Source organism: Mustela erminea, chromosome 2 (assembly GCF_009829155.1).
Source record: "Mustela erminea isolate mMusErm1 chromosome 2, mMusErm1.Pri, whole genome shotgun sequence".
NCBI classification, from domain to species: Eukaryota; Metazoa; Chordata; class Mammalia; order Carnivora; family Mustelidae; genus Mustela; species Mustela erminea.
In genome coordinates this window covers 157,350,024-157,372,209 of record NC_045615.1, presented here as the reverse complement: position 1 = coordinate 157,372,209, position 22,186 = coordinate 157,350,024, and the positions used below count along the sequence as shown (strand labels likewise).

General features: G+C 39.8%; 1 protein-coding gene across 3 annotated transcripts in view; it reads right to left on the bottom strand.

Annotated features, from left to right (window-relative positions):
* MTHFD2L (methylenetetrahydrofolate dehydrogenase (NADP+ dependent) 2 like) overlaps nt 1–22,186 on the bottom strand; it is a 126,460-nt gene that overhangs the window by 20,351 nt on the left and 83,923 nt on the right. The window contains exons 7-8 of one of the 3 annotated variants that reach the window (XR_004283498.1): nt 18,768–18,981; nt 9,386–9,469 (exon numbers count right to left, since the gene is read on the bottom strand). The exons of 1 other annotated variant lie outside the window; for it this stretch is intronic. Coding sequence is in view for 1 of the 2 variants with exons in the window: in XM_032334579.1 (XP_032190470.1) it covers nt 9,344–9,469 (126 nt within the window). In the remaining variant the exon portion in view is untranslated. Of the gene's footprint in view, nt 1–9,343; nt 9,470–18,767; nt 18,982–22,186 lie in introns of those variants that run through there. One more of the 3 variants, XM_032334579.1, reaches the window with a different exon arrangement.

The following is a 22,186-nucleotide window of genomic DNA, read 5'->3' as shown; positions in this document are numbered from 1 at the left end:
GAACTAAGGAAATGAAGGATCTGTACAATGGAAATTACATGACTTTGATGAAGAAAATTGAAGAAGACACACAGAAAAGTGGAAAGCTATCCCATGCTCATGGGCTGGAAGAATTAATTGTGTTGCAGTGTCCATACTACCCAAAGCCATCTATAGATTCAGTGCAATTCCCACCAAAACTCCAATGGCATTTTTCAGAGAGATAATAAAAAAATTGAATGAAATCACTGAAGACCCTGAATAGTCACAGCAATTCTGAGAAAGAAGAACAAAGCTAGAGGCATCACACTTCCTGATTTCAAACTATACTATAAAGCTATAGTAATCAAGGCAGTATGGTAGTGGCATAAAAACAGGCACATAGACCAAAGGAACAAAGTAGAAAGCCCAGAAATAAATTGCTGCATGTAAGGTCAACTATTATTTGACAAGGTAGCCAAGAACACTTAATGTCGAAAGGAAATGGTCTTCAGTAAATGGGTCAGGAAAAACTAAAGAACGATACATAGAAAAATGAAATTGAACCCCTGTCTTTTCTGCTTACAAAAATTAAGTCAAATGAATTAAAAACTTAAACATAAAACCAGATACCATAAAATTTCTAGAAGAAAACATAGGGGGAAAGCTCTTTGACACTAGTGTTAGAAATGATCTTTCGGATACGACACCAAAAGCAAAGGACACAAGAACAAAAATCAACAAGTGGAACTACATCCAACAACAACAACAAAACCTTTCTGCACAGCAAAAGAAATGATCAACAAGATGAAAAGACACTCTATAAAATGGGAAAAAATATTTGCAAATCATGTATCACCTAAGGGGTTATTATCCAAAATACCTTATAAAAGTACCTGAAGAATGTAACAACTAATAAACGAAGGAAAAAAATCCAATTAAAGGGGCGCCTGGGTGGCTCAGTGGGTTAGACCACTGCCTTCGGCTCGGGTCATGATCTCAGGGTCCTGGGATCGAGTCCCGCATCGGGCTCTCTGCTCAGCAGGGAGCCCGCTTCCTCCTTTCTCTCTCTCTCTGCCTGCCTCTCTGCCTACTTGTAATCTCTCGCTGTCAAATAAGTAAATAAAATCTTAAAAAAAATCTAATTAAAAAATTGACAGACGATGGGGCACCTGGGTGGCTCAGTGGGTTAAGCCACTGCCTTCAGCTCAGGTCATGATCTCAGGGTCCTGGGATCGAGTCCCACATCGGGCTCTTTGCTCAGCAGGGAGCCTGCTTCCTTCCTCTTCTCTCTCTCTCTCTACCTGCCTCTCTGTCTACCTGTGATCTCTCTCTGTCAAATAAATAAATAAAATGTTTAAAAAAAAAATTGACAGACGACACAGACATTTTTCCAAAGAAGACATCTGAATGGCCAATTAGTACACAAAAAGATGCTCAACATCAGCCATCATCAGGGAACTACCTGGCAGGGCATACACACAAAAACCTCAGGACTTGAACCAGGAGACATGCAGAGTCTGTGTGGGGATCAACAGATGGGCTTTCTCACAGGCTTGTCCCTCGTTCCTGCAGGTTTGCCCAGAGCGTACTTACCTAAAGCTGCCTAGAACTACTACTACTGTTCTCACTACTGGAGTGTCTCTAGGCAGTGCCTGGCCCAGGCCTTTGATCTCCAGCAGAGCCTCACAGCAGTAGCAACAGCCCCATCTCTTGAGGCTGGAGGGTCCTGCATCCTCTGCAGGTTCCCATCTGAGGTTTCTAGCCCACTTCTTGGCCAAATGACCCAATTCAGTCAAGGCTGGCCTGTCCTCTGTTGTTATTCTACATATCTGGGATCCTCGCCTCACCCACTCTGATCTATCCTTGGTACTCTAGGAACCTGTTCTCAAGAGGTAGGTCACGTGGGGCCAGTATGTGTCACAGCAAGACCAGCAGGGCAGAAGGAAGCTCAGGGATGACCCCAGCTGGCTCCCCTCCTAGGAGCTTGCCCGAAGCAGACCTCACGCTCTCCTGACACGCCTCCCTGTGTGGGTTTCTCTTTCTTGTTTGGTCACGATAGGTGGTAATTCATACGCCTTTCCTATTCGGGACCAGTTGTCGATGGCATCTGAGTCAGGGTGAGACCTAGATCTATTCCCCTTGCTATTTTTCTGACTCCTGAATATATTGCATGGCATGCATTTCAGTAAAAGCATGGCTTAGTGAATTTGAAGGGCTGCACAGAAGACATCAGTAATGATCAAGAGATCAAAAATAAGGTCAGTAAAGAGACCTAAGAATTGGAAACCACTAAAGGGACTCGATTTTCAACATGGCATGAAGTTGTCAAAAAGTGTCTAGTTTTCAGGCACCTGGGTAGCTCAGTTGGTTAAGCACCCAACTCTTGATTTGGGCTCAGGTCATGATCTCAGGATTGTGAGACTGAGCCCCATGTCAGGCTTTGTGCTGGGCATGGAGACATGGGATTCTCTCTCTCCCCCTCTGTTTACTCCCCCACACCCGCTCATATGCACGCTCTCTCTCTAAAAAAAATAAAAATAAAAAACAAAAGTGTCTAGTCTTTACCAATGATTGAATAATAAAACTAAGCTTACTTAGAACTGATGACATTGTGGTGAGATTGTACTATTCACATATTACAAATCTACATATACTTTATCTACAGAGTTCATGGTTAATACTGGAAGATCTAAGCCAAGGTATCTTCACTGACATTGGGCGTCCACTAACTCCATAGGAAAGAGCTGATAAGTGGATCACGCTTTGAAACTGACAAAAAAGCAAGCAATGAGATTGTATATGGAGGTTTTCACAGCCAAATGAATTAAGGGTAGACTGAATGGTGTGTGGGGGCTAGATGAAGAAATCTCTCTCTACTCCGAGTAAGAGATCAGTTCTCAAGTTCGCACGTACAGAATGGGTCATTCTTCATGCAAGCATGACTTCCCATCTAGAGACTATGGATGGATTCCACACCTCTTTCCCTCCCTGCGGAGTGGACCTGTGGCTAAATTCTGGTCAATTTTCTTAAAGAGCAGCCACTTGTCTTCATCTCTCTTTCACCTTTCAATGGAAGAAAACATGGATAAGGAGGCAATTCAACTTCAGCTGTGTAGATAAGAAGAGAACGCTCAAGTGGAACAGTGTTATGGACTGAACTGTGTCTCCCCCAACTTCATACGCTGAAGTCCTAACCATCAGTACCTCAGAATGTGACTACATTTGGTGATTAAGATGATGCCATTAGGGTGGATCCTCATTTAATATGGCTGGTGTCCTTGCAAGAGGAGGAAAATTGGACACAGAAATATACAGAGGAAAGACAATGTGAAGACAGGGAGAAGTTGGCCACCTCTGCGTCCTGGAGAACAACGCTGGTGACACTTTGATCTCTGACTTTTAGCCTCCAGAATGGTGAGAAATAAATTTCTGTTATTTAAGCCACACGGTGTTTAGTACTTCCTTATGGAACTTTTATCAAGTGAATACAAACAGTTTGAAAAAAGAGTTATCCCTGAAGGAAGAAGAGCTAACTCCAGACGTTAGCAGGAGAGAGCTAAACTAGCTGGTTGAAACACATCTCTTTTGGGGTCCCTTTGTAACGACTACTTAACCTATCCTCTAGTATCATACTTAGAGGGGGAAAAACAGAAACAGCATTTAAAAAAGAGACAGAGTGAGGCAAACTATGATATATTCACTAAACATAACCAGGAACCAGGGCTTCAGCGTGGAAAACAGCTGATAAAAACCTAAGGGTATAAGTCACATATTCCTCAAACTACCTAACATAGGCACACGAGATATCTGGAAGCAAGTACAGTTAAAAAAAAAAAATGGTTGCGTCAGAGTAGACACTCTTTTCCAAATAACGTGGCTTCTCTACTTTTATAATTTAAAACTGTTTCATTGACACTGTAAGTACCTTTAGACTTTTCTCAGTAATTTCTATGTATTCCTGTTAACTTTAAGTCAGCGGACAGAATTGCTCTTAGACATTAGCCTCACCTATTCTGACTTTGAGAAAAGCTCCATATTGTTCCTACTTCGTTCCTTTCTTCTCAGCAGTTCTTCCCAGCATTGTCTTGTTCCCTGCTTTGGTCCAGACAAGGAGTGTGGAGGTGTGCTCAGAGACAAAACACAGGGAGGAGAGATGGGAAGGAAGAAGGAGCGAGACATTCCAGTTCCTTTCGTTCCACTGCAGTCCCTGAGGAATCCATCATAAAACTGAAGCGAAGCTACTAAAAGCTGCCGAAGATTGTAGAAACATCTGTGTGGTAGCCACGAGGTGCAAATGAGGCCTGAGAATTTGCCAGCATGAATGAAGTTAGCTGAATTAACAGCACGGGAAGTCAGTAATTAGATCGTTCGGCTCACCGAATCCATTCAGAGAATTGCAGTCATAAAAGCAGTATAGTTATGAGCTTGTCCAGTGCTCCAGACGGCTTTCCAGTCAGAAGTGATTTACAATTTATGCCACATAATCTCTTGTTTCTACCTTATGAAGATACACTCTTCTTTGTGAGAAATGCATGAAGTTTCTTTCAAAGCTGCTAGTAGAAAATGACCAGGTGAAAGTAGATAGGTCCAATTGTTTTTGTTGCTATTTTTAAAAATCTGTATAGCAAATCTAAATTTTTCAAGATAGATTATTTATTGTGTGTTGTTAGTAAGGAAAACAATTCTTAGACACAAAATAATTTTATCACGGATGCTTTTAAATACTGTTTCTTCATGCAATGCCTTAAATTAGAGGGGAGAGGCTCATTCAGGTAATAGAAGGGGAAGGGTGTGCATTTGTCGAATGTTGGAAGCAATGATGAACTATCTTGAATGCTATAATTAAGGAGCAACTTAAACCAAAATAGCATTTCAATTTAGTAATAACTTCAAGGCCCTATGAACTCCTCAAGGCATGCAGAGAGGAATGGTTTTGTTGGTGTTGTTCAATGACCTATAAAAATGTTTGTCATAATATTAAAAACTCTCTTCCTATGGTTTGTACATGGATAGGGAATTGAAAATAGTAGGAAAACATGTATTTAGTATGCCATAATTTATTGAAAACATTAGAAACATTGAGAATTAATGTGTTCTATTTATTTTAAAAGACTTATCAAGAGTAGTTTGAACAGAGTTTTGTGTTCTTCTGCTTATACACCATGCAGTACTGGGTAAGTATCTTCCCTACTCCTTGGGGAATTTTAGATTCCTTTCCAAATCTGAGTCTGCTTTCACCATTTTGTACTTGCCCTTTCAACGTCACGAAAGAGAGTTCTTTCAATGTGAAGATTTATGCCAGCACCGCTTTCCTTGTTTTCGTGGGTGAGCCTTCGCTGAGTTCCTTCAGCTGTGTACCCAGCACCTCGCAAAGGGCAAGTGTTGGCGGTCCCGACATCCCATGTCACCTACTGCAAACTCTACCGTCCACATCACTGCTTTCCATTTTTTTCCTAGCACTTCCCTCGGTCTGGGATCTCTTTTTGCAAAATGTCATGTGGTTTACTAGTGGGGGTCATCTGAACCAAGTAAAGGTGTGCCACAAATGTAAATTGAAGGAAGGGACATCATCAGCTGCTGGTCACAGGGCACATCGGTTATTTGCATCATGATTTGTAGGTGGAAGAGTGAGCAGAGGAGTGCACACTGCCCGTGGCTACAGTTAATATGGCACGCTCCCTGAACTCTCAACTGCTTTGTCCTTCTGTCCCTAAACCGCGGTAACTGGAATCTGGGCACATTAGACCAGGTAGAGTGAGGACAGGTGGATGTGGATACTGTTATCTAGGCACTTTTAGAACTTACTATCACACATGTCCTGGGGGAAACATAAAAGAAATAAGTTTGTGTCTCAAAACTAAAGTATTAACCCAGTGAAATACAGAATAGTGGAGACAACACAGGGTTGAAATTCCAAGTGCCTGGCTATGAACCCACAGTGTCCCATCATGCGTCAGCTGAGGGATGATGCCCAGGCTTCATGTTCTTCTGTAAAACGGGGGATAACAATGCCTTATAGGGTTATCATAAGGATTAAATAAATAATTCAGGTAAAAGGTTGAGAAAGGACAGTAAGCAACTCTCAAACACTATTATTACTAAATGAAAAATAATTCCAAATGATCTGAGAAGAGGGTATCCCCATGTCAGAAAGCTTCTCCCACCTTCCTTACCCTCCATATAATTTTCTACTAGATCTGCCTGCCTCCTCTCTAGGAATATTGGCAATTTTATGGCGGAGGTGGCACACAATTGTTGGAGGACTGATGAATGGAGAGACAATCTTTTCTCCCTAGGCCACCTTGAGTCATGACCCCCATACCAGGCCACCAGCTCAAGAAGGGCTACTCGATTCTATTCTGGGCTCTGGAGAACAAAGAGGGAAGGAAGCAGAGAAGGGAACAGAGGGAAAAATGAGAACAAGAAACACTTGTAGATGAAGGAAGATGCATCTGTTGCACATTATATCTAAATTAAAACAAACCCCTGACATGAACATCAAAAAGAAATATTTAGGGTGATTTATGTCACCTTTCGTCAAGAACTATAGTATAGGGTAAGGGAGCTCTCATGCTGCATCTAATACAAAATATCACTCATAAATGAGGAGCCCGATTCAAAAGTGAGGCCGAAACATCTAATAATACAGCAGATTACTGGTAGGCATCCACATTTTCTTAGAAAGCAAAAAGACAAAATGCCTCCTGGTTTTACAAATCATTGAATTTGCATTATTTACCTATTTCTGCTATTTCCCTACGGGGGTCAGTTAATGAAATTATTCTTTAAAAATCGTTCCCACCAAAGGCCATCCTGTTTCCCTTTACTAGCGAGCTGCACATTTCTGAAAGGACGACTTATTTTCGCATTTGACTTTACTGGCATCCACTTGTTTCTGTTGGCTCTACGGTTAGAGCAAAATGCTCACCGATACTTACAAAGCAACCACATTCTTCCGAGGGCACTTTGCAGCCAAGTGCTCCCTCTAAGTTCTGTGGCCTAAGCCAAGTTCAAGTTCCTCCCTCTCAGCGGAGGGATCATCCCTCACCTCAGGTGAAGTCCTGATGAACAACCTGAAGAGCAACTTGTCAAAACCCATCAACCGCCTGCCCCTCTGGGTGCCTGAGTCATGTCCTCGCTGGCAAGGCCTTCTTGACCAAGTCTGGGTCTTCTTAGGGTCCTGGGTCTACGAACCAGGGGCGGGGAGCAGGAGTAATATAATCCAGCAGATGGGCATACCTTATGACAGGATTAGAAGACCCTGACCTTCCAAAGGTGGCTGTGTTTTTACCTACTCATTGGGGAGCACTCAGCTAAACGTCCAAGGTCCAAGATGCACCAGGCGTTAGGGCTGGGAAGAGCCTCTGTTATCACTGTTGCCATTTAACTGGTAACATCGCCAACAACCAGAGAGCACGTAAAGTTCCTAGGTCTAAAAGCACCTCCCAGTCTCCCAGCCTGGTGTTCTTTCCCGGTTATCTTATATCCTTGTTTCTTTTTGCCACTTCCTTTTTTTAAAGTGTCATTATACATTTAGATACCCGTAACTGCCATTCAGTTTAATAGATTCTACCGAGTGGAGGGATATGCAATCTGAGGTATATTATCTATGTGTGGCTAGTCACACATAGATATGAGCATATGCACACACCCCAAAATGCCCACTTTTTTTTTTTTTTTTAATGTTTGTAGAATACCCCCACAAGCAAAAGAACCTTCTGGGCTACACCTAAGAATGCACGGAAATTGTCTGAGACCCATGGGCAAGCACATGAGAGAAGGGTCCTAAAAGATGTGTTGAACTGCTGGGGAAGCTTGCCCTACCAGCATGGTCGAGGTTGTGCACTGCAAATATCTGCTTTTCTTGCCTCATGCTGGGTTCTGCCTATGCTACCTGGGTACATCATAAGCGTACAGTGATTTTGCAATAAGTGCGTGGTAACTGTAATGTTATCAGGAAGCAGAATGACCGTACAAGGATAAGAAATAAAATAAGGTCAGGTTTTAAAATGAAATGTTTCCCTTACTCTTTTTGTGTTGAGAAATTCAAATAAATCATCGATACCTGACATTACTGATGGGACATGACAAATGAAATAAAGAAATGAGGTCACTTCCTAAAGAGTTTGGCACATAGACGTGACACACACATACACACAAGCGCCCATGGTCACATGGAGAGCCACACTTCTTCACGGGAAGCTCCATCCCTAGCAGGGACCGCGGGAATGACAGCCTGTGAGGACAGCATTGTGTTCTCCCCACTATTTCTTATTTGCGCTTCTGTCCCCACAATGTATTGCAGTACAAGTGTCCTTGGAGTTTCTTTTCTTTTTTTTTTTTTTTAAGCACCAGGCTCAGGCAGTATGCTTGGGTGCCTGGGTGTTTGGTTTCATTCAATACCATGCTTGGACTTGGGTAAACCATTGGCTGATGACCAGATTCTAAGACAAAATGTAAAATTTGGAATTACTTTAAAAAAGGCATCATCTATTATTCTTTTCAGTTTGTCTATAAAGACACCGGTATAGTTGATACAGTTGTTGACATGGCCTTGCTTTTTTTGGCCAGATGATCAATCCAATATACATAGTATCTCTAATATGAAAAAATCTCCATTTACTTGACTAAATTCATATCTTATTGGACATCTAAGATTCCTAGATTATACTGAAAACCTGAATGCCTATAAGCATTTGATGAAGATATTGGAAGGAAAATTGGATTACCGGGAAACTATCTTTGCAGGGGCTCAGTAGAGATAAGGCATGGAGTTAGAACTGTTTGTTACTATTCATTTGATGCCTTATCTCCATCAATGGCCACAGAAATGTTAATCTAGTTCCTCTTCCTCATCCCCTTTAAAACCAAGTAAAGAATGTTGTCTTGAATTAACCAGGTAACTCTCTAGATTTGAAATATTGTTAGGAGTAGCAAACACACCCCAAGATGCCTTCTGGTTTTAAGAGTGAATGGCTGAAGATACAGCACAGAGGGCAAAGGACAGAGACACACTTCAAAAAAATCAAAATAATGACTGGTACAGAAGGCCAGCTGAGTTCTTTCACTAAAAACCTGCATTATACGGACTTTAATCTTAAAACTAAATATTAATGGTGTAATTATATTTTTCTCCCAGAAGTAAGAGGAGAAAAGAAAAGAAGAAATGAAGAAAGGAAGAAAAGAAGGGAAGCAGGAAGAGGGAGGAAGGAAAGGTAGAAATAAGTGATGATTACACTCCTGTCCCTCAGAGGAAAGAGGTGCAGCGATTAATAATGTAGCAAAGCCTGCATCAAAGACAAAGGTTCTCTTTCCACTATCAAAATCTGCAAAGTAGAATTTTTCATTTGCTTCACTCCTAAAAAGAGATAGAGTTTATTACCTTCAAAGTCCACATCTCCCACCAATTTTGTCTTTCCCGTCACTGGGTCATGGACATAGTTGATACCCACATCGATTACAGCAGCACCTTCTTTAACCATATCCGATGTAATCAACTTTGGAATACCTGAAGGCAAAACAGAGTTGGAAAATACTTCACCTTCATCCTTGAGCATAGCAAAGGTTTATATAGCTAATGTTTCATTGTCACGGGTTTAAAAGATGTACAGAATACACTGTTTCTAGGAAGAAATGTGATCATTTGATCATTTCTTGATCAGGCAGAAGAAGAAAGGCACAGGGTGGCTTCTGTGCATGAAATCCTGCCTGGATTGACCCTTTCACCACTGAGATTGCTACCAGACTCCTCCAGATGGGCACCCAGTGGAGTAGCACCCTTTCGTATTTCACGCACTGTAAATAACATGGGGACCATCTGGATATGAAGCAGCCTCCTGTCCAGGTTGGGTGGAGTGAAAACTCTTTGGAAATTGGAGGTAGAGAAAAGGAAGGGTGGAGTGGGCGGGGGAAGGTGAATAAAAAGAAAACAACGAGATGGTAATAATTGGAATTCTCAGGGTTGTAGTAAAGAGTCAAGTACTGCCCATGTCATGGTGTCACATCAACTCTAAACACAATGTTACCTTGGACTTTCTTTTTATTCTTTCTTGATTTCTTTGATTCACTATGTTTGTATATGACTTGGAAAGGTATATGATATACTCAGCTCTACTCACTATTTCTCCACTGCAGTGAAAGATAACTTACGTCTTACGTTGCCGTTCATTTTCTAGAACGATTTTCTTAACTTTATTTCAAGACTGACAGTGCCAGCTAACAGGGGTTAATATTCCAATTATTTTTGTTAATTACTAAGATACCATCCCCAAACTTAGTGTCTTAAAACAACACTTCATTATTACATTTCACGGTTCTGTGGGTTGACTGAGCTCAGGAGCTGGGTCTTCCTTGGGGGTCTTTCATAGAGCTGGAATCTGACGGTGGCTAAGGCTGGAGCTATCCTAAGATGTGACTGGGCTGATTGTGCAAGATGGCTGACTCACAGGGCTGCACTTGCTGTTCGTGCTTGGTGGAGCTCAGTGGGGGCTATCAGCTGGAGCATTCAGACGTGGCCTCTCCTGTGGCTTGGGCTTCCCGGCAGCTGGCTTTCAAGAATGAGTGTTCCAAGAAACGGGGACCAGAAGTTGCCACTAGCTCAAGGATGGAAACTGGGAGCTGGCACAGTATCACTTCTGTCATATTCTATCAGCTAGCCAGTGACAGAATCCACTTGGATTTCAAGGACAGAGAGTCCACTTTTTAGTGAGAGAAAAATCAAAGATTTTGCGGCCATCTTTACAACCACGGTGTCTAGGAGGTGATTTACTCATTTTCACATTCTACATCCCTTGGAAGAAAAAGACACATGCTGTGTTGTCAGAGGCTTTCTACTACATTTAAACTATTAATTTAAACATTCCATGGGGTGCCTAGGTGGCTCAGTCATGAAGTAGCTGCCCTCAGCTCAGGTCGTGATCCCAGGGTCCTGGGACTGAGACCCGCATTGGGCTCCCTGCTCAGCGGAAAGCCTGCTTCTCCCTCTCACACTCCCTTGAGTGTGTTCCCTCTCTCAGTATCTCTCTGTCTCTGTCAAATAAATAAACACAATCTTAAAAAAATTAATAAACATTTCAGATGGCTTAAATGTCACTTTGTCGACATATGATTTTTAGTACAAATAAGAATTTAAAGGCTGGGATGCCTGGATGGCTCAGTGGATTAAGTGTCTGCCTTCAGCTCAGGTCATAATCCCAGGAGAGTCCCACATTGGCTCTTTGATCAGTGGGAGTCTGCTTCTCCCTCTGCCTGCTGCTCCCCCTGCCTGTGCTTGCTTGAGCTCTCTCTCTCTCTCTCTCTCTCTCTCTCTGGCAAATAAATAAATAAATAATAAAATCTTTTAAAAAAGTTTAAAAGCCATAAGGAAATGATCAGAGCTAAAATAGATGTAGCTATCTGATAGGTTCCTCAACCACGTAATAATATAACCAATGAGGCACTGATGTTTGAAATATGTTTTTTCTCTTGCTTTCTTATCCTAGCCCATAGAACTTCTTCCTTTTTATCAGGTCTAGCATAGATACTAAGTACTGTTCTAAAGATAGTCATAAATCCTATTTCTTCTTGGAATCCAATAGAAAAAGAAAACATAGCCTTTGACTCCCTGAGCAGTGCCACGGCGGTCAACAAGAACAAGCACCTTATGAAAGGTGGCAAAAGGGAGCCAAGAAGAAAGCGGTTGATCCATTTTCGAAGAAAGGCTGGTATGATGTGAAAGCACCAGCTATGACCAATGCAAGAAATTTTGGAAAAACATTAGTTACAAGAACACAAAGAACCAAAATAGGATCTGATGGCCTCAAGGGCCGTGTATTTAAAGTGAGCCTTGCTGATCTGTAGAATGATGAAATTGTACTTAGAAAATTCAAGCTAATTACTGAGGATGTTCAGGGTAAAAACTGCCTTACTAATTTCCATGGAATGGATCTTATCCACAACAGAATGTGCTCCATGGTCAAAAACCAGCAGACCATGACTGAAGCTCATGTTGATGTCAAGACTACTTTGTCTATTTTGTGTTGGTTTCACTGAAAAATACAACAATCAGATTTTGCTCAGCACCGACAGGCACACCAAATTCAGAAAAAGATGATGGAAATCATGACATGAGAGGTGCAGAAAAAACTTGAAAGAAGTGGCCAAGAAATTGATTCCGGATAGCCTCAGGAAAGACACAGAATGGCCTTGTCAATCTATTTATTCACTGCATGATGTTTTTCTTTGTTAGAAAAGTAAAAACGCTGAAGAAGGCCAAGTTTGAGTTGGGAAAGCTCATGGAGCTTCACGATGAAAGTAGTTGTTCTGGAGAAGCCACTGGGGATGAGACCAGTGCTAAAGTTGAATGAGTTGAGGGATGTGAGCCCCCAGTCCAAGAATCAGTTTAAAATTCAGACTTTTAGTGCTCACAAATTAATTAACTAATTAATTGATTAATTAATTAATTAAAAATACCTTATTGAGGTATTTAATTTCTAATCATTCTTTTTATATAATCTAAGCTTGGTGAATCATGTTCTGAACTGAGGGTGGTGTGAACTTTTCTGAACTGTTGTATGGATTTTATCCACTGTTCTTAGTTACTGCAGAGCTCCAAAAGGGTAGTGATCTATTTTAAGCTGTAGTGATCTGAATGGAAGTTGTACAGATGGTTAATAAAAGTAAATATTCTCTTTAAAAAGGAAAAAAGGACATATATATTGATATATGATATAGCTGCAGGAAATATTTTAAAGATGAAAACGTTGATGAAACAGGTATTAAAATCCAGCTACTATGCTTTTGAGAAAGATTCAAATTTCCCTCCCAGCTGTAGTTGTTCATTATGTTTTCTTAGAGAATATCAGACTCACAATAATCAAATGAACAATTTTCAAAATAGAAAGAAATGCATGCTTGACTTTAGTTCTCAGGAAAATTACAAAATGGAAAGACCTTAAATACATGATTAATTTTTTTCTGAGGATGACATCGATATGTCCATTTTAGAAAAATCTAGAAAAAATCTTAAGTTCAGGATGAAAATAAAAATCACATAATCATGACATTCAAAGATAGTAAGTATATTTTTATTGTTTTTCTAGGATATATAAATATTTATATGTTATATATAAAATATGATACCTATAACTTTGCCAATATTGTGTTTATGTATCCTACCATTCTGTCATTAAAATTAAATTGTGAGCATCTCCCCATTTTATCAATTATTTGAAACTTAAAACCCACATGAAATAATTTCTTATATAGATTAACATAATAAGTTATACAGTTCTGAAATCTTTCTAATATTTTGCTATTATAATTAAATGTAGTGATGATCATTTCTGTTCAGAAAACTCTGGATGATTTCTATTTATTTATTAATTAATTTATTTTTAACTTTTAACTTTTTTTGTGTGTGTGATTTTATTTTATTTTTTCCAGTGTTCCAAGATTCTGGATGATTTCTTAATTGCAGCATCAAATTTGACAAAATTTTTCACTAAACCCTTATTAACATGATGGAGAAACATGGTTGGATAAAAGCTCTCATTGGTATGTCAGGGATAGTTAAATAATGTTTTCTAAAACTGTTGATCAATGCATCTGTAAGAAGTTCTATAAAGGTTTTCTATGAAAGGTATTTGTTGGTGTCATTTTAAAAATTTTTTATAAAGAACTTGGAAGAACACACTGGCACCATGATGGTGATTTCTTCTTTGTTCTCCTCCAGGTCTATTTTCTGCCTTTCTCTGCTCTACTCTATTCTGGGGCTAATCTTACAGAGGTCTTGCATTCTTCTGATATCTCTTGGAACCCTGTGACAGCCATGAGAATAAACTCAAGATAGCCTACTGGACTATACAAATCCTGTGGAGGAAAGCTGAGTCATTTCAGCTGAGGCCATTGTAGACTAGACTCTAGCTAACCAGCTGAAGGCAGATGCTAGAGAAAGCTCAGTCAAACTCAGAAGAAACAAGCCAAGGTCACCATAACTGACCAGCTCAACACAAAATAATGAGAAATTAAAAAAAAAAAAAAGGTGGCTGTTTAAAGGGATTGAGATGTTTTGGTTTTTGAACACAGCAGTAGCTGCACAGCCTATATGTGTAAATGAACAAAATCAGAGCAGTTAATACGTAGCCCACTTTGGGATGGGGACTGTTAAGTAACAAGAGAATTTAAAGAGGAGATAAATGTATAATTCTGACCAGGTGTTGCACTTGATTAAAAATTCATGAAAGGGGCACCTGAGGGGCTCAGTGGTTAAAGCCTCTGCCTTTGGCTCAGGTCATGATCCCAGGGTCCTGGGATCAAGCCTCACATCAGGTTCTCTGCTCAGCAGGGAGCCTGCTTCCCCCACCACACCTCTGCCTGCCTCTCTGCCTACTTGTGATCTCTGTATGTCAAATAAATAAATAAAATCTTTAAAAATAAATACATAAATAAAAATTCATGAAAAACCAGGGATGCCCAGGTAGCTCAGTCAGTGGGGCATCCTACTTTTGATTTTGGCTCAGGTCATGATCTCATAAAGCCCTGTGTCAGGTGTTGGGCTGGACATAGAGTCTACTTGAGATTCTCTCCCTCCCTCTCCTTCTGTCTCTCCCCTCTTCCTTCTCTAAAAGAAAAATCAATCAGTCAATTAATCAATTAGGCTATTCTAAGGCAAACAGAGTCCAGATACAAGGGTATAATGTTTTCCACTATGTTTTCAGCGGAGTCTCTCTGGAAGGACTGGTTGAATTCTAGTGGCTACTCTAGAGAAGAATGATTAGAATGGATCCAGAACTCATGTCATGTGGAGCAAGTGCTATCGAACTAGTTGGTTTAACTGTTTACTACCAGTCTGCAACAGGGTAAACAAGCTCATGCCATGATGTAAAACAATTCTCTCACTAAACACACTGTTTAATTCAGCGAGCTTTCTTTTTTCATAGCAAGGCTCTGTCAGTGAAGGAAGCAGGATGCTGATGTATATTCCAGCTCAGGAGCCTTTTCTCCTTGTGGACCTGTGGTTCCCAGAGGGTAAGAAAGAGTCATGGACCAGTATACTGGTCCACACACTGAATACCTCTGAAATAGAAGAATGGTTGAACAATCTCAGGCTGCTTATCTCAGGAAAAACAAACCAAAGAAACCAAGCAACTGAAAACAAAAACAAAGCCCAATAATTGTGGTAGTGTCATCAATCGGTTAAACTGAATAGGGTAGATTTACTCTAAATGTTTTCAGAAGTAAGAATGAAAGAAGGAGGGAACACAAGGAATAGCCTTCAGCTCATTACAGAGAATATTTTAAGAATAAGATAATGTTCCACATAAAGATGTGTATATATATAAAATGGAATACTATGCAGCCATCAAAAAGAGAAATCTTGCCATTTGCAATGATGTGGATGGAACTAGAGGGTATTATGCTGAGCGAAATAAGCCAGTCAGAGAAAGACCATTATCATACGATCTCTCTGATATGAGGAATTTGAGAGGCAGGGCAGGGGTTCATGGTGGGAAGGGAAGGAAAAAATGAAACAAGATGGGACCTGGAAGGAGACAAACCATAAGAGACTCTTAATCTCAGGAAACAAATAGAGGGTTGCTGGGGGATTGGGGGAGGGATAGAGTGGCTCGTTATGGACATTGGGGAGGGTATGTGCTATGGTGAGTGCTGTGAAGTGTGTAAGACTGATGATTCACAGACCTGTACCCCTGAAGTAAATAATACATTATGTTAATTTAAAAAATAAATAAATCATACAAACCTAAAGAAAGGAAAAGAAAGAAAGAAAGAAAAAAATGCTTTACAATGAGAAACTGTATAATGCCCTTATTCCTCACTAGAAATATTCACAATCAGTTAAAGAAGGAATTGATCTGGGAAGGTTAGTAATGCCTTCCATTTCTATGATTCAAACATTGTCTGTTGTATAGTCAAATTAAATGTCCCTTTCTTTCTCTCTCAACTAATTCATTTCTGATCTTTGCAGAATCAAGGATCTGATTCTCATCCTATCATTCTATTAAAGAAAAGAAAAAAATAATATAAACCATATTTAGTGCTCAAATTATAACAAATGTACATAAAAAATCTGTCTCAGATATTATAAATACTCCTAGGCATCTATTTACATTGTTGTCTTGTAGAGGCAAATGATTGGAAGTATAAAGTTGTTCATTAATTATATATTTAAATACACTGAAAAGAAATTTCTTAGACAAGATATACTTAGTTCCCCAAATATACAAATGTGATATATTTAAATTCTTATATTTGATGACAGTGAAATAGAATTAAAAGCTATTTAAATATTTGCTAAATATTTAAACACCAACAGGTTTTAAATGCTATTAGGATGTGGAGTCAGAGAGTTTTTTTTTTTTTTTTAAGTTGAAAATGAATAGTGATTTCAAATAACTATTTCCTATGATATTTATTTATCTATGTATTTATTTATTTATTTTGCTGATAATTCCATGGAAACCTATCCTTAATTCTTATATAATTTGAAGGCTCAAGCATTGTATGTGAGAACCGAAACCATCCACACCCACATAGCTTACTGTATACATTAATATGACTTTACTATTCCACTGTCTTCATCAACATGACTATTATTCCAGGAAACTCTTGCTCAGAAAATCGAAGTTGTAATTAATTTCACTGTCCTGGGAAGTTATTAAGAAACTCATTTTAATTAATATCTAATTATTTAGCTTTTGAGTAGATAGTATCACATGAGTATTTGTTCTCCAAGACCCTTGAAAAATCCTTGCTTCAAAATCCTTTACCTTGTTGTACCCACCAATCCTAAACTTTTGTATTATGTTCCTTACCCAATCCTATGCAAGCCTACACATTGAAAGACTTGCCTTAAAACTAATTCCAACATCTAAAGATCCCAACTTTACTTCCATACTCCAAGACACTACTAAGGTAAACTGGCTCCCAGGGAGTTGTTGGGGGGGGGGCGAATCCCTGATTTGTGGAATTTGATCATTTCTGTGGTATAAAAACTCTTCTATGGCATAAATACCCCTACCATAGGACCTCAAGATGGCAAGCGACATCAACTGAACATGGAATTAGAAAGAGATGCTCAGAATTAACCTTCACAGGGTTGATGATTGTAGGAAGGTACAGGACACCACTCTTCCTAATAGACCGCCAAGACAGTATCTTCCCACAACTCTGTAACCATAAGCTTAGATAGTTTTATCAATGGATTGTTTGGGTATTTAGGGAGAGCCAAAATTCAACAATAGTGGAGATCCACGAAGATCTCATCAGTAACCACTCTTGGCCATGATTCAAGATCTCAACTCAGAAACTATGGGTACTTCTGTGGCCTCTTGAGCCTCTTGCTGGGATAGGGAACTATTGGTCTCCCTGGAATGATGAGGTAAGTCTTTTACTGAGTCTGAACTTTGGTTCCTTTTATTAAAGCTCCCCAAATGCTGAACTTATTTTGTCTCCAAGAGTAAGGAACCCTTTTTAAGAATCCTTTGATTACTTAATCAGTTAAAAATATTTTATCCTTAGTAGAGATCAGTCTCACTACTTAAAATGAAATTTGCCTATGTCCCTGTCATTTTTGTTGTATCTCTACATGGGAGAAGTTCACAGGGAGGAGATGTGAGTAACCTGGATAAATCCATTCTTCAAATCAGCTCCAAGAACTGAGAAATTCAGAGAGTTTCTTCTGAATTTTGGGAAATCCTGTGGAAGAACTGTGCCTCAGGTCACTAAGTTAAATTTCATGAGGACATTCTTCATAAAACAAGAACCTTGTTTTGTTCGTGCAATTTCCCCAAACCTTTGTGTTGGGGGAGAACCGCAAATTGGTCAGGTTTGCAACTGGAGAGGGGCCAGCCATTAGATGTGGGGGAGTGAGGCACAAGGTGTACAAATAGCACTTTCAACTGACCAGCCCCAGACTCTCCTGGATTTGCCTCACTCTAAAGCCAACACCATTCTCCCCTCTGATACAGACTCCTGCTTCTGACATGCATTTATACCGTATCCCAAATCCTTATTACCTCTTTCTAGATGGCATCATTTCACCAAGGATAACTGAAAACTATAACAGCCATTCTAAAGAAATTTTGAGGTGAACAAAAGTGTTCGTTGGAGAGGTTTTTTAGGACCTAAAGGAATAAAATTCCATCCATCCAGTGGTCTGCATTTTTTAATGTTTTTGCAGAAGTACTCAAAGGTATTCAGATTCTGTAACTGTTCCCTTAAAAGATGTTTTGGCCATGGCAAACAAAAGATAAAAACCTAAAAAAGGTCTGTCTTCTAGATTCCTCCAAATTTCAACACAACCCTAACAAGCTTCATCCTATTATTCCTCTTCCCTCAGCTATTTCCGCCATTTCCTTCCGAGTTGTTCTTTTAGCTCCTGGCTGGCCAGAACCCCGCAAAGTTAAATCCCCCACAGTACACGGAAAACTGCTTTGGTTTTAAGATCTAGTCTTGTTCTGAGCTGAAAGCCAGTGTTAAAGATTTTCCGATACCTGGAAAAGTTTTGTTTTCCAAAATAAGCTGAAAGTTAGACTTAAACTAATAGAGAATTGACTGTTTCTTAGAACATTCATCCTCCTAGTTAAAAATCCCAGTGGGTGAGGATAGAGGTTCATTCAGAATTTTAGAGCCAGAAATAGAATATCCGTTTCCATATAGCAGCAAGCTCAAATTCGATTTTGTCTTTGTGCCTCCCAAGGCAATATATTTTGCTTTTAGATCTCTATTTTGTTTTCTTTCCTGTCCCTTTAGTTCATAATAATCAATACTTATTTGCGTTCTTCTTAAGATATCAACACTATACCTACCTGGGTCATTACGCCCAGAGTTTACCAAGGCACTTCGCACTTTTCCCAAGCCCTCAGTTAGGGCCTATAGAATCCCAGGAATTCTACGCTTTCATTCAGATGACGATTCAGGGCAGAACACCCATTTCAGAAGATAGGAATCAGAAGCTGAATTTGAAGTTTCTAACAGTTCAAAGTGCTTTTATGTTATGCTGGTCCAGCAGCAGATATCTTCCTGAAGTACATACGACAGAAGAAACATTACAAGTTTAATAAACTAGCTATTAGATTTTACAGAAGCATTTGCTGTTGCAAACTCCTACCTTAATATTTAATAGTTTTCAAAACTCTTATCAGTTGTCCAAGTTCCTGATAAAACACTTCAATTCTATATTCTGGGATATTCAGTAACATATGAAATTTAATTGCCATATACTTATGATATCATCATTAAAAAATTCCAGCTTACAAATATAATTATATACTAAAGCCCAAGGCAGGTTTACAGAGGAAGGCTTGTGTGTTTTTTCCCCAAGCCAATTAATCCATCTATGAATTTATTTCTGAGAGAAAAAAAGACATATTATTAAAACATTTTCAGAAATAATTGGGATAATTATTTCAGGGTAAACTTTTCTCATCAGAAAATTTAATAAGAGGATTTCTGACATGTCTAAGATTTCTCTCTTGTGGGTGGAAATCTCTAATTGGTAAGTAGGCTAACCCTTGGGCCAGCTACACTGAATCACGCTACTTCAAAAGCTATGAATTTCTTACTAGGTGACTCCAAATCTGTTATTGTGTGAATCCTTATATGACATATGTGAAATAAATCACCAGTGTTTTCTTTGTAAAATATAATGAATAAACGTAAGACCTTAAAAACAATGCCACCATGGGGTGCCTGGGTGCCTCACTCAGTTAAGCATCAGACTTTGGTTCAGGTCATGATGTCAGGGTCCTGCATAGGTCTCGTTGCTCAGTGGGGCATCTGCTTGTGCCTCTGCTGCCCTCCTTGTATTCTGTCTCTCTCTCTCTCTCTCTCTAATAAATAAATAAAATTAAAAAACAAACAAACAAAAACAAAAACCATGCCAACACCTAAAGCACACACAGAGCACAGTAAGTACAGCCTAGGTGCTAAGTTTACCCTGATATGAAAGTGTAACCATTACCCCTTGAGCAAATATGAGGCTATATCCTTACTCATCTTAGTGAGAACTCCAACTGAGTATTTTCAGATGCCTGTTTGACGATCTCAGAATTGAGTTCACATGAATTAAAAAAAAAAAAAAAAATCCTTCCCCTATGAATCCTCCTATCACAGTCATCTTTAAGTCTTTATGAAATGGTTCAGTCAAGGCATCCTGATAAAACGAAGCACCATATTTAAACATCAATTTAATTAGTAGAGTTCAAAGGGCTGTACAAACATTATCTAATTAAACTTCACAACAATTCAGTGAAGCAAGAGAAGGTTTACCCATTATCCTCATTCACAGAAGAGAGATTCTGAGGTGCTGAGAGGCTAAATGATTTCTTAGTTTCACAATGATGAGTCAGAGGGGAGGCTGGGAACAAAACCAGAATTCTTGTTCAGATATAAAAGTAACACCATGGAAATGCTTATTCAGGTGGATTACTCCTTCAGCTGGAAGTTGTCCTACTACATAAATAACAAGAGTAATTGCAGTGGTATTTGTTTGAATGTATATGTTTCTTTCTAGATTAGAAAAACTTTCTTCAGCATTATTTGTTTTGGAGACAGTCCTGTAATGGCTAAGTGTATCCCAGCTAAGCAGAACCTATACTTCAGTGTCTTCCCCAAAAGTCCCCCTGTTATTTCTAGGAATCCTCAAGAAGCATTTATAAACTAATGAGTCAGTGGCAATGACTACAGAGCATATCTTCTTTTTCTCGGGCTTCTTTGGTTCCTATCAGGTATTTGTTTGGCGACTCTGTATGTCATTAGAAAATATTGTCCATACCAAGGAGGATCTCTGGATGCCTCCAATACTTCTAATCTTTGGGGTGCCAGAAGGGTGCCAGGCTCCTTACAGAGGAGGAGGGCCAGCTAAGGGCCAGCGGGGTCCTGCTCTGTGCCGTATTTCATCATTTAGGAGTATGGAATCCCCTTGTTCTCAGAAGTTCACAGGCTCACTATCAACTTCTGACTTGAATCTTTCCTCTGCAAATTCCAGGGACCTTGTGGGGGCTGGATGCATGCTTCTCTTTTCTTCCTCTCATCAACCAACCTTGTTCCCTTCAAATAGACTTTGGTGGATCTTAGGCATCAGTAGAGGTTGGAGGTCAGTGGGGTCATAGGCAAGGGTCTGTATTACTAACCACCATGCTAAATACAGAGTATTAAAGTCAAGTGGAATGGGCTTCAAACATTTTTTAACCCTTTCTTTAAAGGAAAAATATTTGGGGTACCTGGGTGGCTCAGTTGGTTGGGCATCTGCCTTTGGCTCAGGTCATGATCCCAGGGTCCTGGGACTGAGTCCTGCATCGGGCTCCCTGTTCTATGGGACTGCTTCTGTGCCTCTCTCTCTCTCTCTGTCTCTCATGAGTAAATAAATAAAATCTTAAAAAAAAAAAAAAAAGAGAAATGTTTACCAAGCTCAATATGTAACATGATCAAAGCAAGGAGAGATGTACTAGCTGCAAAGCGAAGATGGGGTTGGGTGGTGGGTGCTCTACTGCCAGCCAACAGTGCCTTAGGTTCCCCAAAGTCAAATTTGAAAACAAGTGAGCCCCAATTTCTCTGCTTTAAGGATGCAGCTCCTAAAGGTCAGATAGTCTAGATAATGCATACAAATGAGACCCAGTAATCAGGAAACACAAACCATTTTTTGATAACCCCTATAACTCCCTTTGTCTATAGTCCTAGACCTTCCCTTCACCCACCTCCTTGTGTGCTGATCTCAGACTATTGGTAACCAATATTGTGGCTGGACTGGCCCTTGTGGTTTTTATGATGACTGTAAAACAGCATCAGCAATAAACCACCAGGGAACTCTGAGAAAAAAAAAAAAAGTTTATTTATATGACTGGGATATTATTTATACACCAAGGAGCACCCAGTGAGGTCACTGGTAGGGAGTGAGTGCATGGGCCTGAGTGCATGGGATTCTGCTTCTATTGCAGTTCAGGGTGGGAATTTAAGGTACGAGAAGACAAAACTCAAGCAGCCCAAATGCTCAGTTATCAAAACCAACCAAGAGCTCTAAAACAAAGAAGTCTGGCAGGGAGAGGTGGCCTGACTCTTCATCTAGCAGCTGGAGAGGTGTTTACTGGAGATAACCATCTTTGAAATGAACGCCTCTTTGAAGTGGATGCCCCAGCAACCAAAGCTCTGAGGCCTAACTTATTAGGCACTCCTATTACAAAAAGGAAAGCCAGCCGTCAGGGCTTACACTACACACACCTCCTTTTAA